The sequence below is a fragment of the Plectropomus leopardus genome, chromosome 20 (assembly GCF_026936395.1).
Source record: "Plectropomus leopardus strain MGB_pleo_1.0 chromosome 20, ASM2693639v1, whole genome shotgun sequence".
Taxonomy (NCBI): domain Eukaryota; kingdom Metazoa; phylum Chordata; class Actinopteri; order Perciformes; family Serranidae; genus Plectropomus; species Plectropomus leopardus.
This window is the reverse complement of record NC_142195.1, coordinates 20342446-20358053: the sequence shown is the minus strand read 5'-3', so window position 1 is coordinate 20358053 and position 15608 is coordinate 20342446. Positions and strand designations below refer to the sequence as shown.

The window sequence follows — 15608 nt, the reverse complement described above, 5'->3', positions numbered from 1 at the left end:
ACTGACTAAGTGTCAGTATTTGACGAGTTGGGAGTGGGAATGTGTTGCCACAGCAGGACAGCTGAAGACATCACCTTGAGCTCTTGGAAACTGGCATACATTTTTTTACTATTAAGTTGTGAGGTCAAAAACAAATGATACACAGGTGAATAAAAAAAGCAAGATTCCAAATTGTGCAAATATTGAAATTGATATTTTTTCTTCTTTCATCAGATTCTCACAGCCTCAGAGCACACAGTACATGGCTTTCAATGTGATGAACAGAGGCCTCTTAGTATAATACAACAGTGCTTCTCAAGGACTGAGCTGGGACTTAAAGAAAGCCTTTCTATTAATCAGACTCTGGGATAATATTATTAATACACAAGTGCTGCCATGGCTGCGTAAGTGCACATAATAACAGAGGTAAAACAAGTGTTGCTTGAGTGAATTATAGGATTTAAGGATTTATGTGACATTAATCTGAAGTAAATTATAACTTGAGAGATATTAAGTTGTGTTTATATTAAATCATGGGACGTCTACTATTACTTCTCATCGAGTACTATAGTTGTAGAGATTAGTACCCATTCTGCTCGCCCTGTCATGTTGCCTACAGCACAACCTGTAATTTCTCGTTGCGCCCTTTAAACTGTAAACAATGGGACAGAAGACTTAAGACAGAGAGAGCTAGAGATATATAATGTATCTTTAGCTTTGTGTGTGAGCCAGGGATAGTCAATTGTGACAAAAGGAGGAAGAAGCACAGAGCTGTATGAGCTCTGTATGTGTTTTAATGCCAAGTGTTGCTCTTCACATCCTGTTTGTGATCTGGAGGACAGATCAACATTTGGGACAGAAACAGGAAGACGCAGCCTCTTGTATTACAGCATATCAATCTCTACCTGCGTCAGCGTGCCTGTTTGTATTGGAGGAGAGTGAGGGACAGAGTCCAGATACATGGTCCAGCTCTGATTGGTGACTTTGATAAGTTGTAGGTTGTGTGTGTGTATTTGGTGTAACATATGATGTAAAACAGCAACTTTAGAAAAGCCAATTTCACAGTTTTTGTTGGGTAAACAATGGAGGGGCCTCAGTGTTGACTTTAAGCTTTTCCATAGTTCATTCAGCTGCTTATTGATTTTGAATTGCGGTTGAATTTGGCGGTCAGTGATGTTTACTGATGTTGTGTTAGATGCGATAAATCTTCACAAATTAATGCTGCCTGTATTTGAAACCGTAAATGTAATCACATCTGTAAGTGCCAGAAGAGCTGATGAAAAATGAAGATGCATTTTTTTTTAAAATTACCACAGTAAAATCACCACAGTAAAGCTTCTTCAATTCAGCTTTACTTAATTAACTAACTTATAATTAAAACCTGGAATTTGTTCTCTTTGACAGCACCAAATTTGATGATAATTGAAATGCATTTAAAGATCTCAACTTCCAGAGAACCAAACAGTGCCATTTACTCGCAACATTAGCAGTGCGCTTATTCACACAAAGTGAGTTCAAGAGCAAAACTGTTGCATTGGCTCTGCCTACCCTTTCTAGCGGACCATCACTAACTGTGTGCCACTTGTGATATTCTTCCTGCAAATGTTGCTACAAACAACCAGTTTCTAAAACTGCAAATGCAGCTATTAAATTAATTAATTAGATAATCAATTACTCTGTTTGAGTATTCTTTTTAAGAATAAAGTCAAAATTCTCTGATCACGCTTCTCAATTGTGAATATTTTCTGGTTTCTTTAATCCTCTATGACAGTAACTTCATATATTTGGTTTTTGAACCAATACAATAAAATACAATTTAAGCTTTTTAAAAACTTTTTACTTTTTTAGCAATTTTGGCAAAAAGGTTGTTTTTTTTTTTTTTTAAAAATAAAAGTCACTCTTCACAGTCTAGATTTTCTAAAGTCAGAAAACAGAACCAAGAGGAGGTGTAGGTGTCTTGTATTCTCTTAGCCTACTTTAATTACAATATGGTAAATGTTTATAATTAGATTTTTGCCCAGTAATGCCAAAACTTGTGGCCTTGTGGCCAACCTTAATCAACAATGAAATTGTTGCAGCCCTGCTATAATGTCATCTGTCTATACACCGGCCTTCATGTATGGATGCCCACAAACACATTAATGAATATCTGCTTACAACTATATTATTTTTATTACTGAAGCTTTATATATAACTTATCAATGCTAAATATCATATGAACTATAATTGAAGAACAAATAATTTGCATTACATCATAATTGGACAAATTGACATGTTGAGTGTAACAGGGAAAATGAGCAGGCAAAGAGTGACCCAAAACTGTCCTACATAGATTTAAGATTCAACTACTTCCCTTCATGGACTGCTTGAAAAAACCATGGCTCCTTAGTTCCACCCACTAGAGCTAATCTCAACCAATCAGATTTTTTCATCCCTCAAGCAGCTCCCTGTCTTGAAAGTGTATTAAAAAAAAACCTCCAGAACAAGAACTGTACCTAGAAAGCTCCGATCACACCCAGCACACATACAGTATGACACATAAATACACACTGTGGTCCGACTTCCTCTCATGTTTTGTCTGTCTCTGTGTCTCTGACAGTCTGTGTGCACATGGACACATGTTCATATGCACAAACACACAATACATCCACCGCACATAAAACCAGATGTCTGCTCTTCCTCCTCCTGTATGATGTGGAAAGCAGTCGCTGCCCACCCGTGCATATCCATGGCAACAGGCCTGCGGTTGGTTGACAGGGCGGGACGGTGACATCACTGGTCTCTTTCAGGATTGCCACAGAGATAGTAGCACTGCCAGATGCAGAAGTATAAAGAGGGGAAGGACAGACATGTGAGGTCATGGCCTTAGCTCTCTCGCTCTCAGACACATGGAAAAAACACGCAATCTGCAATAAAGAAAAACTCAAGTTGATTAAAGCTTTGAAACCTGTGCAAATTATCTTGATTTCTTTTTAAAATACAGGAAGAAGGCAATGAGCAAAAAAAGAAGAAATTACTCAGAAAGAACAGGAACTTAGTAAAAAGTACAAGATAAATACCTGAAAATTTGAAAAAATGAATACATTTAATTAATTAATTAATTAATTTTAAAAAACAAACAAACAGGAAATTACCTGGAAAAAGTGCTTAAAATTATAATTATATTATTACGTAAACATAAATATAGGGTTTTTTTTCCCCTAGATATTTTCCCCTATTTTTATATATAGTATATATAGTTTTCTTTCTTGCAGTCTATGGAACATTTCTTATCAAACTGCTAAATGCCCTTTTCCCCATGTTTTTCAAAGAAATAACACCAGGGTTTGAAGGTTCAAATACTTGTGAAAGGCATCTAAAAGCAGCACAAGAAAAGTGTTGTCACTCTAGGTTTAAAGGGTTAAGTGTTTAATAGATGTCTCCTTTTGCAAGTCTAGACTTCTCTGTTGCACATGTTTGCATACATAGCTGTTTATACTGTATAGTATTTAATAATTTAACAGTGTACTTACTGCGTGCTCTAAAAAGGCCCAGGGGTGAGGATGAGGAATGAAACAGGAAGAGACATTTAAGTATCTGGTGATATTGAGGGCAGCTAATACTGTGTTGTCCTCAAGGAAGATTAGTAGATAAGGGCCGTAAGGGGTCATAATAGGGTTTATACCATAGGATAGTGCCACAATAATTAGTCGATTAATTGATCAATTGATTGGCAGAAAAATACCCGCTAACTATTCTGATAATCAATGCATTGCACATGATTTTTTTCATGCAAAAAAAATGCAGAACATGCTGTTTTCAGTCTCTCATATATGGAGATTCCCTGCTTTTCTCTGTTGTCTGTCATATTGACTGAATAACCTTAGATTTTGGGCTGGGACTTTAAAAAACTTGAATGGACATTTATCACTATTTTCTGACATTTTAAAGACCAAACGATTGATTGATTATTCAGGAAGATAATAATCAACAGATTAATCAATAATGAAAACAACCTTTAGTTGCAGCCCTCACACGGGAATTGTCAAGAACACCACCAATCCATTATGTTATTTCTTCTCTTTTTGTACTCACAGTTTTGGTCATGTTTGAGGTTTGATCACCAGAGGGCGCCAGATACAAATATGACGTACCATTGTCTTTATCTTTGCTCTGCGTATACACAGGGTGGACACATTAAAAGATGCCGATGGTCCTGTAGGTAGTGTAGCCTTGGCATGGTCCAATTTAAGAATATTTCTATAGGTTTTAGTTTGTTGTTGTGTTTTACTGGATTGCATCATGATGTAGTGTACAATACTCAGCCTGAACATTAACTGACAAGTGAGGTGAATTTAATTTATCCTCTCATTACATGCACTGTTTTGCTGGGAAAGGTTGGGTTCCATTCTGATTGAGCACTATGGGACATGCCGGTACTCTGGAGGTACCCCTAATCCACAGTGGGGTATCCTTCGATCAGACTTGGCTCTGACCTGTCGAGGCATGAACACAAGGATCTCTGGGGGATGTCCTGTGGTGTCTGGCACCGGGGGTGTTGGCAGTCGATCCTTTGAGTCCTGTGGCTTGTGAGGAGGGGTACCAGCACATCCCATGGATGCTCGATCAGATTGGGATTGGGGAATTTGGAGGCCAGGTCAACACCTTAATTTCTTTTTCACGTTCTACGGTCAATTCCTGAGCAGTTTTTGTGGTGTAGCATGGTGCTTTGTCGTGCTGGGTGGGCCACTGCCACTGGGATTGCCATTGCAACATTTAATTAAACTATTTGTTTAATTACTTGTACTTAATTACTACCCAACACTGCCAACACTTGTCCATATCTGCCTCTTCTATACCCATTCCAAGTACTGTCGACCTGCTCAATATTTTTTACAGTGTAATAAACTCATTAGGTATCACAGACACAGAATGAGTCCCTGCAGGAGTATAACAGTGATATTAGAGTGTTTTTTCATGAGCGATGACAGGTCAAACTCAGAGGATTTAGATCAGATGAAAATGTTTTTACAAGAAGAAAGTTTATTCTATAAACAATCGTCAAGGATTTATGCACAATGGATGCTGACATGACGACCTATCTGTGCGTACTTATTTTTAACATTTGTCTTGTTCATAGGATTCTCCCTATAAATCAGTACCTGTAGTAATCGTGATGTAATAGGATGAGAAACTCATGTCCTCCTCCAGTCACAAATCTTATTTCTTGCTCTTTTTTGGCATGACCTCATGCAGCTTTCAGGAAGCAGAAGTAAAATCCATTTCCCGCCAGACAGGGTTAAAAAAGGAAATGAGATAGGGAGGAGCAGGGAAGGGAAGCCACAGGAGAGGCAGCGGGTTACAGACATCTGCTGCAGAGAGATGTGGGTAAGACATCGATCTTCAACCTGACGGACAATACATAGTACATTCCAGCTTGTACATTTTAACCTGTCATAGCTGTAAGAAATTTTGTCTTGTCACATCAAGGCCTGTTGATTATCTTGGGTAACCAGGTCATAAATTCTGGAGAGAGACATTGCTGTGCTGAGTTCCTCCTATTTCCATTATATTTGAGGGGTGGCAGAGATCTCTACGACTAATATCCCCAACACTCAGCAACTCACACCAAAGCAGTCTAGAGTGGGGTAAAAATGTGTTGTTTTTTTATTTTGGGATGAATTGTGCCTTTAAGTGGCCTAGTTGCTGCCAAGTTCCATGATACATTGCATTATAATGGACAATGCACTCTGATAACTTGCTGGCTCGCTTCAGAATCGACAAAATAGCTTTCATGCATGTTGCTATATTTGTTACATTCTCTACGTAGAAAGAGACAATACACTGTTGTTCTTGAATACATAGACCCTTGAATCTTCTGATTTCACACAGAGCGACCCCGAACCGTGCTGATTATTTTGATCCAGACAATGGCTTAAGGGTGCAGTTACGCAACGACAATAATATGATAAGAAACTGCTGCGCTTTGTTCAGTTTCCTGATGTAAACAAGATTTCACATCTAAAGTGGTGCATTATGACATTCAGCAGAGACAAATAACAGAATGGTTTTAGAGATGCAGCCGACAAAAGCTTTACTTCTTACAGCAGAACAACTGTACTGCAGCTCCAACCCGGTACAGCACAGCTTCTGCAGTGTGCACGCTCTGTTGCAGTCTCTTGCAAAAGAGATGTTGACCTCAATGACATTACCTGATTAAATGAAGGTTGTATAAATGAGACATTTGGCTAAGGTTTCTGGTGGTGTGTATGGCAATATAGTAGGATATTTGGTCCTCACAGTCATCAAAGCTCTGAAAACAAGTATTTGGTAGTGCCACAGTACAGTCTTCAGGTAGCTATCTAACATCCAAAAATCACACTGCTTAAGATGAACCTGAGTAGGAGCGCTGGCAGATGGTGAAGTGATGAGTGTGGACTGTTTGGATTTGTTTAGTTAAGCCTCTGTGATCAGAGCCAAAGCACCAGATTTTCTGGAGAACATTAAAACACAATCTTTGATTCTGTTAGTGCTGACAAATCCAAAAATATCCACCCCATTCACTGCTGATATTTTTTAAAACTCGACACAATTCACAGCAGAATTCAGCCTATTCATGCTATGGACCTGTGCACTCATGTTTGTCTGAACCAGTCCAGTTAAAAATGTCTGGACAATGTGTACTAGTCTCCATGGTCACTGATGCTGATATTATAAGTAAGCCCCATCGATTCTTGAATGTGGTGGGAAGGCTGATTGTTTTCGGCATTGTTATGAACTTTAATATTTCTTTTACACACACATGTCCACGCACACTGACGCACACATTCCCTGGGTCCCAGAGGAATGTATTCTGAAGCATTGTGAGTGCTGGTAGTGCGTGAGGAAGCAACCCTGGTCCTCCTCCCTGACTGCTTCCTGGTATTGTTGCTACATCCATCTCTTAAAAGTCCATGTGAGCATTCATGTATATGCACACGTGTGTGTAAATCGTTTAAGGGCAGTTTCAGGAAAAGTATTAATGTTTTGAGACTGTCCTAACCAGAAAAAAAATGTAGAACTGGTTGTATGGACGTTTCCAGGGCTTTTATCTTTCATACTGGTGCAAAATCGGGCTGACTACTTGAAATCACACCCAGAGGTCAGCACAGATTAGGAATAAGGTGATTACATACACTCTAAAAGACTATTGATACTCACGCTTTCTGCAAATAGGATTAGCAGTGCAGATAACAGCCTCTGTATGATCTCAATGAACAAGGTGAACAGGATAAAATGCAAAGAATAACTGTTTTATTGCCATATATGCCACATTCTACTAGATTTTTTGCCTCAGCAAATGTTAAAATTAGACTTTTTTTAAACCTATAGTATTTGTAGTAGTATTTGGAGTATTTGTACAACATTTTGTGCAGTCAACTATCTGTCCATAACTGCTGATGGAGATTTTTCCCTCAGGCATAGATCTCAGCAAGATGGTTGTCTATTTCAGTAGCTAATTCGCCTGCTCTGTTTGGTCATTTCATGTGTTTGAAGCACCTGATATACATCCAGATCAGATTTATATACTTCAAAATGTACCCAAGAGACACTGAGAAGAGACTGAAATCTGATGGCTAAACCCTTTAAGCCTGGGCTAAAAAGTTTGATTTCCTTCAAAAGCTTGTGCAGAAAGGCAATGAGCAACTTAAAAAGAAATCACCCCATAATTAGAAAGAGACATATTTCTAGACATATTTTCTTATCTTTTTTAAAAATCATTTTCTGAATCTACTAATTTCTTTAAGGTTTGGGACATCTCTTGCCAAGTTGCTTATTACCTTTTTTTATCCATGTTTTCAAAATAAATCAAACCAATTTGCTCAGGATTCAGTGGTTTAAATAATAAATGTAAGGCGTCTGAATGCAGCACAAGAAAAGTGATGTCGATTCAGGTTTCAAAGGGTCTGACCAGGTGATCCGAGACACATTTTCACAAGATACAAGATATACTGAACAGTGCAGAGTAAATGCATCTCCTCCTCTGCAAACAACATCCAAAATCATAAAATACGTATGGAAGAGCATGCATTGTTGCACATTCAATTAAATATATATCCTGTCATAAAATCCTTTTTCAACTTGTTTGAATAATTTCAGTTTAATGAGAGTAATTGTCCTGTGTTTTTTGTGTTTGCAGGCTGGAGTCTGAAATCGGTACACTTGAGAGTGAAGAGTCTCAGATATCAGCCAAAGAGCAGGTTCTACGAGAACGTCTGAAAGAAACGGAGCGCTCAATAGAAGACCTGCAGAAGGTAAGAGCATGAACTGTCAAAAACATTGTATGAGCTTTTGGGGGGCATGGAGAGCTACGAATTGCTGGCTTTAAAAAACTCACAATAATACTAAAATCATTCTGCTTTCACTGGCTGGTGTTGACATTTCTTGTGTAATAAATAATCCATTCATTCTTTCAGTTGTTTTTCAGTTCTTACTATTTCTCGTTTAAATATATTACATATGCTTTGTTTTTTTACACACATTCATTGTTTTTTGTTGAGGATTTAAAAAAATAGACAAAATGCCACTGAGTCTTGTGTTGACCTTGCAATTAATTGAAAACACAAGTGTGCTAAATATAAATGAGATAAATTACTTTGTGATTACAAGACAGAGCAGTTAATCTTTAATTGCATTGTAAAACAATGATTAAAAATTCTCTTGGCAGTCATGTTGCTGCACATGCTGAATGTTCAAGGGGCCTGGAGTAAAGAAGTCTTATCACTGAAATTTGCTTTTCAAGCATAAGTAGTGTTTTTGTAATTTTTATTAGAGGAATAATTCCCCCCGCCAAATAGATTACCCTCCATCATTTGTATGTCACTCTCCCTGTGTTACTTTAAGTTTGATTTTTCTTGCATGCCCCCAGTGAGTGAAGAATCCAAACCAGAGATGACTCTTGATGAATTTAAGTCATAGGCAACCACATTTAAAAACAGCAAAACTTAATCAAAACATCCTATAACAAACTCTAACACATTATCCAAGTCTCCTTTATCCAGTCCTACGTTAAGTTCTTCCCAAACTGAGAGCCCTTTCTATGACAAACTGAACAGAAAGTGAAACTTATCATGCTCTCTTTAAAGCCAGGCTCCATTAACAAAAACAGTCATTTTACCTCAATAAATATGGGGGCTGCTGGTCCACCGCTGCCTTGATTGGTGGTTTGTTATTTGTGTGACTTTAGTGAATCTGAAAAAAACATTTAAAAGACCAAAGTTACAAAATAACACAAATTACTAACTGATCAAGGTAGCAATAATACCAGCAGCTCTTGTGCTCAGCAAGTTAAAATTACTGTTTTTGTCAATGGAGTGTGGCCCTGAAGAGATCATAAGTAGGTTTCACTTAACAATAAGTTACCCATTGGAAAGATCTGTCTTTTTGGGAGGTACTGAGTATTGTAACTGAAATTCTACTGCACAAGCTGTGAGAGAGTTTGTAAACGGATGTTTTGATACAGTTTTGCTATTGTTAAACATGGACCCCTATGACTTAAATTTAGCAAAAATTTTCTCAATTTTTGGATTCTGTGTTCACCATGAGGGCATGCAAGAAAAGTTTTCTTTATTAATTCAACATAACATGGGGTAAGTAACTGATAAACATATGGTCATTTGGCAGCTGAATAATTCTTTAAATAGATTCCATACTTTGTAAATAATTGTTTTTATTATATAGAGCCCTCTTTTAAAAAAATGGTAATATGGATTTTCTTCTGTCTGTCTTTCAGAGTCTGATGACCCAGGATGGAGGTATGACACACACAACAAAAAATGCACAAACACACATGATGTCCTCCCCTGAGTTATTGTTGTTTCCTAGCAGTGGGGTCCCTCTGTTTCTGTGTGTGTGTGGGGGTGTGTATGTGTGTGTGGGTGTGTGGGAATAATAGTCTCGCTGAGGCAGGAGGGAAGCAGGCCAGAGCACGCTCCTGAACCCCCAAACACACACACTCACCCATACCCATGGACACACACGCAGACATACACATACCTGCACACAAACACACACACACACACATTTGCCTAAAAACTCACATACACACACACACAGAACCCGGCTCAGCTAGACTATTGAAGCTCACACACACACAAGGCCATGACTCTGCAGCCTGCAGTCGCTGGCTTTATCCCCCCTATTCACCACCAAGCCCTATAAGCCCCTAAAGCTTTGTTCCTGCAATCACACACACACAAACACACACACACACACGCTTCTGCTGCATAAGCACTGGACCTCAGGGGTGCTGGAGTTGCCGTGGACACAGAAACAGAGAGATGAGGAGATTTAGATGGTGTGTGTATGATTGGAATAGGGGCGGGGAGGTTCACTCCGGGGTGTGGCTAGTCTCCCTGTTGGGGGGCTGGGCTGTATGTGTGTGTATATTTGTATCAGGGTGTGGTTACACATCCCTGAGGTGTGTGTGTGTGTGTATGGTGCATGAGTGTGTGCGTGTGTGTTTTCCCTCACGGCCTCAAACGTCCCCCTGACCATGTGTCATTTCCCCCCCTGTGCTCCTGCTCACTAGATGCCACTGGCTGCATGTCCGCCCCTCTCTCGGACTGCACGGACCCCGACGCCGACCACCTCGTCCTGGCCACGCAGCCCAGGACCGGCCCACCTGCCTCTGGAGAGCACGCCATACCAAGACCTGGTAAGACAGAGGGAGGAGAGGAGAGGGAGGGGGGGGGGAGAGAAGAGAGAGGGAGGGTGGGAGGACAGGAAGATTTTGGGCCACAGCCAAGTTGGATTATAACCAGGAGCAGCTCGCGCGCACATGGACGGTGCACAGGCACAGATAGGCACACGTTTGCACAAATTGAGTCAAATCTCAGATGGACTTTAACAGTTATGCACTGATGTGTGCTGAGAAAATTATGCAGCCAGTACAGTCATATACTCGCAATGACACACAATTAACCAGTGTGTATGCACATATGGTATACTTAAATCACAAGGACATCACATTAACTTTCAAATTGACTTTTGAGAATACATATTCAAGTTCACGTTAGTAATACTTTCTGACGAGTACATTTCAGACTGTAGAATTTAATTAAGTATTTTGCATTATTTTTAGTCATTGTAATATTTTAACTTGTAGAAGTATCATTAGTTTTACTGTAGTAGTAGTACTATGCTGTATTAGAGCACCAGGCTACCCATTATTTGCTTGAGTTTTTGTACAGTTGATTAGTTTTACCCATGATATTTTTATTATAATGATACAGCTTTCTCTTTTACAGGAAACTTAAAGTTTTGATAGTGAACTGAAATCTGTGAAGTTCATTATCTTACTTGTTTGTTACTTTGTATTTGCTGACTTTGCAGCAGGGAATTGCTCTACAAAATAAAAGCTCAGCTTTCTGGGAAGCTCGATGTGCTCTTATCAGCAATAAGATAAATCTTTTACATAAAATGACAAGTGAAGAAACACAACCACACCTCAGGTAAAAACAATATCTATTCTTATTATTCTTATTCATATTATTATTCATATTATTATTATTATTATTATTATCATTTACTTAATATTGACACTACAAAATTAAAATACAAAATACGATGACATTTTAGGGCAAATCTCTTGATATCGATATTGCAGTTGCATTGTAGGGTTGTCTGTTGGTGCTTTCACAGTATTTGCTCAATGATATTTTTGATAGATAACCATCAATAATGTGGGTATAATGACAAAATGGATAAAGGGAAATAACAGAACAGCTAGAACAATTTGGTAAATTCAGAGATTTACATCACTTTACTGTAGTACATCCTTAAAAACCAAGAAAAGGCAACACTTAGGGTATTACGATATCCAAAATCTAAGATGATAATCAATGTATTGCCCACCCTTAGGACTGAAAGTGACATTTTTTCAAAAGTCAGTGAAGGTCTCTAAAGAATGTGACTACCATACAATTATCGTCACTATTATAACTTACATATTTTATAGTCCCAAGTCACTTAATTGCACAAAATACCTGTAGTTTGTTTACTAGATATCTACAGAATACTTGTCCTCACTTAGACACAGTGAGGGAAAGTTATGAAGTTTTCATGTTCACTCACTTTCGTCTGTGGTTAACATCTCTAAAGGACAAAGTTAAGGTAATGTTTTGTGTTTTACTAACCACATATACACCAGTTTGAATAAGAAACTAATATTGCAGATGTCAGTCTTTCAGAGAACACTGTGTCCCCGTCCTCATGCTTCACTCCCTCCACTCTTTCCCTCTCATCACCCCCCACCTCCTTCACTGGTTCCTCCCCACCCCTTCACTTTTACTCCTTCAAACCCCACTCCCTTCTGCCTCCACCCCTCTCTCCTCCCTGTCTCTCCTCCTATTCATCCTTCCCTCCTCCCGTCTAACAGCAATGTTTGCCATGGAGATCAACGTGCAGCATGACCCGCAGACTGGCGAGCAGCGCGTTCTGTCAGCCAACCGCGTGAGCCCGCTGGATGCGGCGTCGCGAGGCGTCAAAGTCTACGACGATGGCAGAAAAGTGGTCTATGAGGTCACATCCTCTGGGGGCGTGTCCACCACTGCCATGGAGAACGGTTGGAGCTCTGCGCAGGTTGACCAGCTGATCCAGGGAGCTGCCAGACCTGTCATACATGGAGGAGATGGCGGCAGAGGTCAGGTGACGGTGACCCCAGCTTCCCCACAGGCTTACGTTTCCCCAGCAGATATTGACGATCTGTCTCCACCCTCCTGTGCCCCACCATCCATTCCTTCGAGCCCACCGGCCCAGGTCACCCTCCAGAGGGAGACCCGGCTTGGCATGATGCCCCCCTCTGCTCCCATTACAACCCAGCCCGGCTCCTCAGCTCACCCGGGTGGCGAGTTCACCTCCCCACCCCAAGCCAGTGCAGAACATCCGGTGACCATGGTGTTCCTCGGCTACCAGGACGTTGAGGACATGAGTGAGAGCAGGCGGCTGTTAGGTTTTGATGGCGCCGTGAAGGCCGAGGTGGTCCTCATCGATGAAGACGACGAGAAATCACTGAGGGAGAAGACGGTCACCGACCTATCCATCATCGATGGCACGGCGGCTGACCTCGTGTCAGGGCGGCCGGTCACATCTGAAGCCGTCAGCACGGAACTGTCATCTGATGGCCGTGAGCCCGACAGCGCCTCCTCGCCCCCCGCCAACCCCGATGCCAACACGGCCCCCCCGCCCGGCCTCACCCCCGCCACAGGTACAGACAAGAGGAAACGCTGCGAGTGCTGCATCCTCATGTGACTGAATCTTCTCCCTCTTCCACCCTTTTATTATCACCCAAAACACCCCTTTCTTCTCCTCTGTCTCTGGATGGTTACTAACAGAAGCCCCACCTTCCTCCTTCTCCTCCGGACTTTGATCGGCTGGCGCACACATGCACGCACACATGCTCTTGTCTGACCTTTGACTTTTTACTCAGTTACGTTATTACCTCTGCATCCCTGCTTTTTTGTTACCCTCCCTGTCAACACTTCAGCAGACTCCTCGGACAGCACAGTTGGCTCTAATTCAAAAATTCAAATTAAGCAGGAATTATGCTTTCACGCTGCTATATTAATGTTCAAACATACAGCACAGATACAAACTACTCTAAATGGTCAGTTCGACTTTATGGACAATCAATCACAACACCATGCTGTCTAAGCCAACAGTATGTCTGGACAATCAACTAGATCGTCACTTTTAAAGCCAGTTTATAAAACATTCAAAAAGACACACAAAGTCTCAGCAATTTTTTAAATCTCTCTCTATTCAGTCACCTCCCACTTTCCTTTTCCTGGACAGATCCTGTTGTCTCCACTCAGAAACACATAAACAACTGCACAACCCAACCGACAAACAAACCATCCCCCCTTCCTTGTACCAACTCTCTCTGACTCTCAGGGTGGAGACGAGGGTACTTGTTGCCTTGGTTTCTTTATGTGCCTCTTCATTCTTCCACATTGGTAGTCCTAGCAAAAAAAATGAGAAAATTAGAAATTTAGGATTTTATTTCAGTTTGCCGTTGTTATCTGAACTTTTTTTTTGTTTTGAAATTTAAAAGGCCATTGAATTGTTGGGACACCTGTTTCTGTGGGAGGTTTTTGACAATATAGTTAGTAGTAACAGGACTCTCTCTCTCTCTCTCTCTCTCTCTCTCTCTCTCTCTCTCTCTCCCTCTTTCATTCTGTCATTCTGTCCATTAACTCCAGCTATTCCACTGCTGAGGCCATTTCCTCCTATTCTAGTACTTCCGAACTCAGCAGCCAATACTAAGCAGTGGAACACCTTTTTGGCAGCCAGTAGGATCTATACAGCCAATTTTTCCAGTGTGTCTATAGAGCACAGGAAGCTAATGGCAGCTTAGTAGGCCTACACTCTGGCAGCAAAGGAACATGTTTTTCCATCTATGAAAACAAACATGGGTTACTACCACTAACAGCAGGGCACAAATATTTTAAATAATGAATTTTAACAAGCACTATCCTTAAATTACAGCTGTGCTCAAAATGAGCTTTTAGAGAATGAGATTCTGTGCAATTAATGTTCATCTTTTTGTCCATTAAATTCACTTCATCGCTGCAGAAGGCCACCAGAGATCCAATGTACCCTTTACAGCTCAAAGAGACTGAAAACACTGCCAGCTCATGCAGTAGTCACCAACCAGGCCCTCGTTTACAAGGGTGCTGCAAATAATGTGGCCTGGGTGTCAATATAACATCATATATATCACAGTGTAGGTCATTTACTTGGCTGGTTTTCAGAAAAGCCCTTAAAAGCAGTGATCACCCTCATTCTGCTGAATGATAATGGATGCTCTGAAAAGAGTTTTGTACCCTTTGAAGTGTCTTTCATGTTATATGGAATAGAGAGGATGGTGCTCAATAGGCATCAGGTAAATTGATTTTTTGGAGCGTTGGTGACTTCACTTTGCCATTGTACGCTACAGAAAAATACCTGTTGTTAGAGTGAGATCAATAAAGTTATATGGTCCGGATATGTGATTGAAGAAGACGTCCGCACATTTACAAAGAGGTTAGAGAGGCTCTTCAGATCAAAGTACCACAATTTGGTGTTGTTTGTGTAGCTCAGGTGTGTATCAAGTGATGTCCTTGGCTCAAATCAAACTCGGGTCTTTATAGAGCTGTGTTTTATCGAATAGCTATCAACTACAAATTAAGCACCAGCTAATTTGATCTTTTATCAATCGATTTGAGTAATTTTTTAAGAAAAAAGAATTCTCTGATTCCAGCTTAATGAATGTAAATACTTTCTGATTTCTTTACTATTCTATGTAACCCAGTCGCCAGAAAAATATTATGTTGGCTTTGTACAATTCTGCAAGCTGCAGATATTTCACATTACACAGTTTCAACAATGCCATTATTAACATATAGTTAGGTTTTAGCACAAAAATACACTGTTTTTGTTTTTTGGGGCTCATACTCAACAGTACTGTCTTGCTAAAAAAAAACAACTGCTTTGTTGGCTCTATCCAAGCTGGAAAAAAAGTGATTGGTTGCTGAAAAACACCCACATTTAGGGGCTAAAAAGCTGCAGGAAACACAGTGATGGGTCCCTAAAAATAACCACATTTTGTTGCTGAAAAGGTCACAGGAAAA

The 15608-nt window shown here is 40.2% G+C and overlaps 1 protein-coding gene across 3 annotated transcripts in view; it reads left to right on the top strand.

Annotated features, from left to right (window-relative positions):
- Positions 1 to 15608, top strand: part of palm2akap2 (PALM2 and AKAP2 fusion) — a 107313-nt gene that overhangs the window by 43517 nt on the left and 48188 nt on the right. For 2 of the 3 annotated variants that reach the window (XM_042509195.2, XM_042509196.2), the window contains exons 5-8: positions 8138 to 8252; positions 9731 to 9752; positions 10529 to 10654; positions 12377 to 13204. In XM_042509195.2, coding sequence (XP_042365129.2) covers positions 8138 to 8252; positions 9731 to 9752; positions 10529 to 10654; positions 12377 to 13204 — 1091 coding nt within the window. The remainder of the gene's footprint in view (positions 1 to 8137; positions 8253 to 9730; positions 9753 to 10528; positions 10655 to 12376; positions 13205 to 15608) is intronic. The other variant, XM_042509197.2, reaches the window with a different exon arrangement.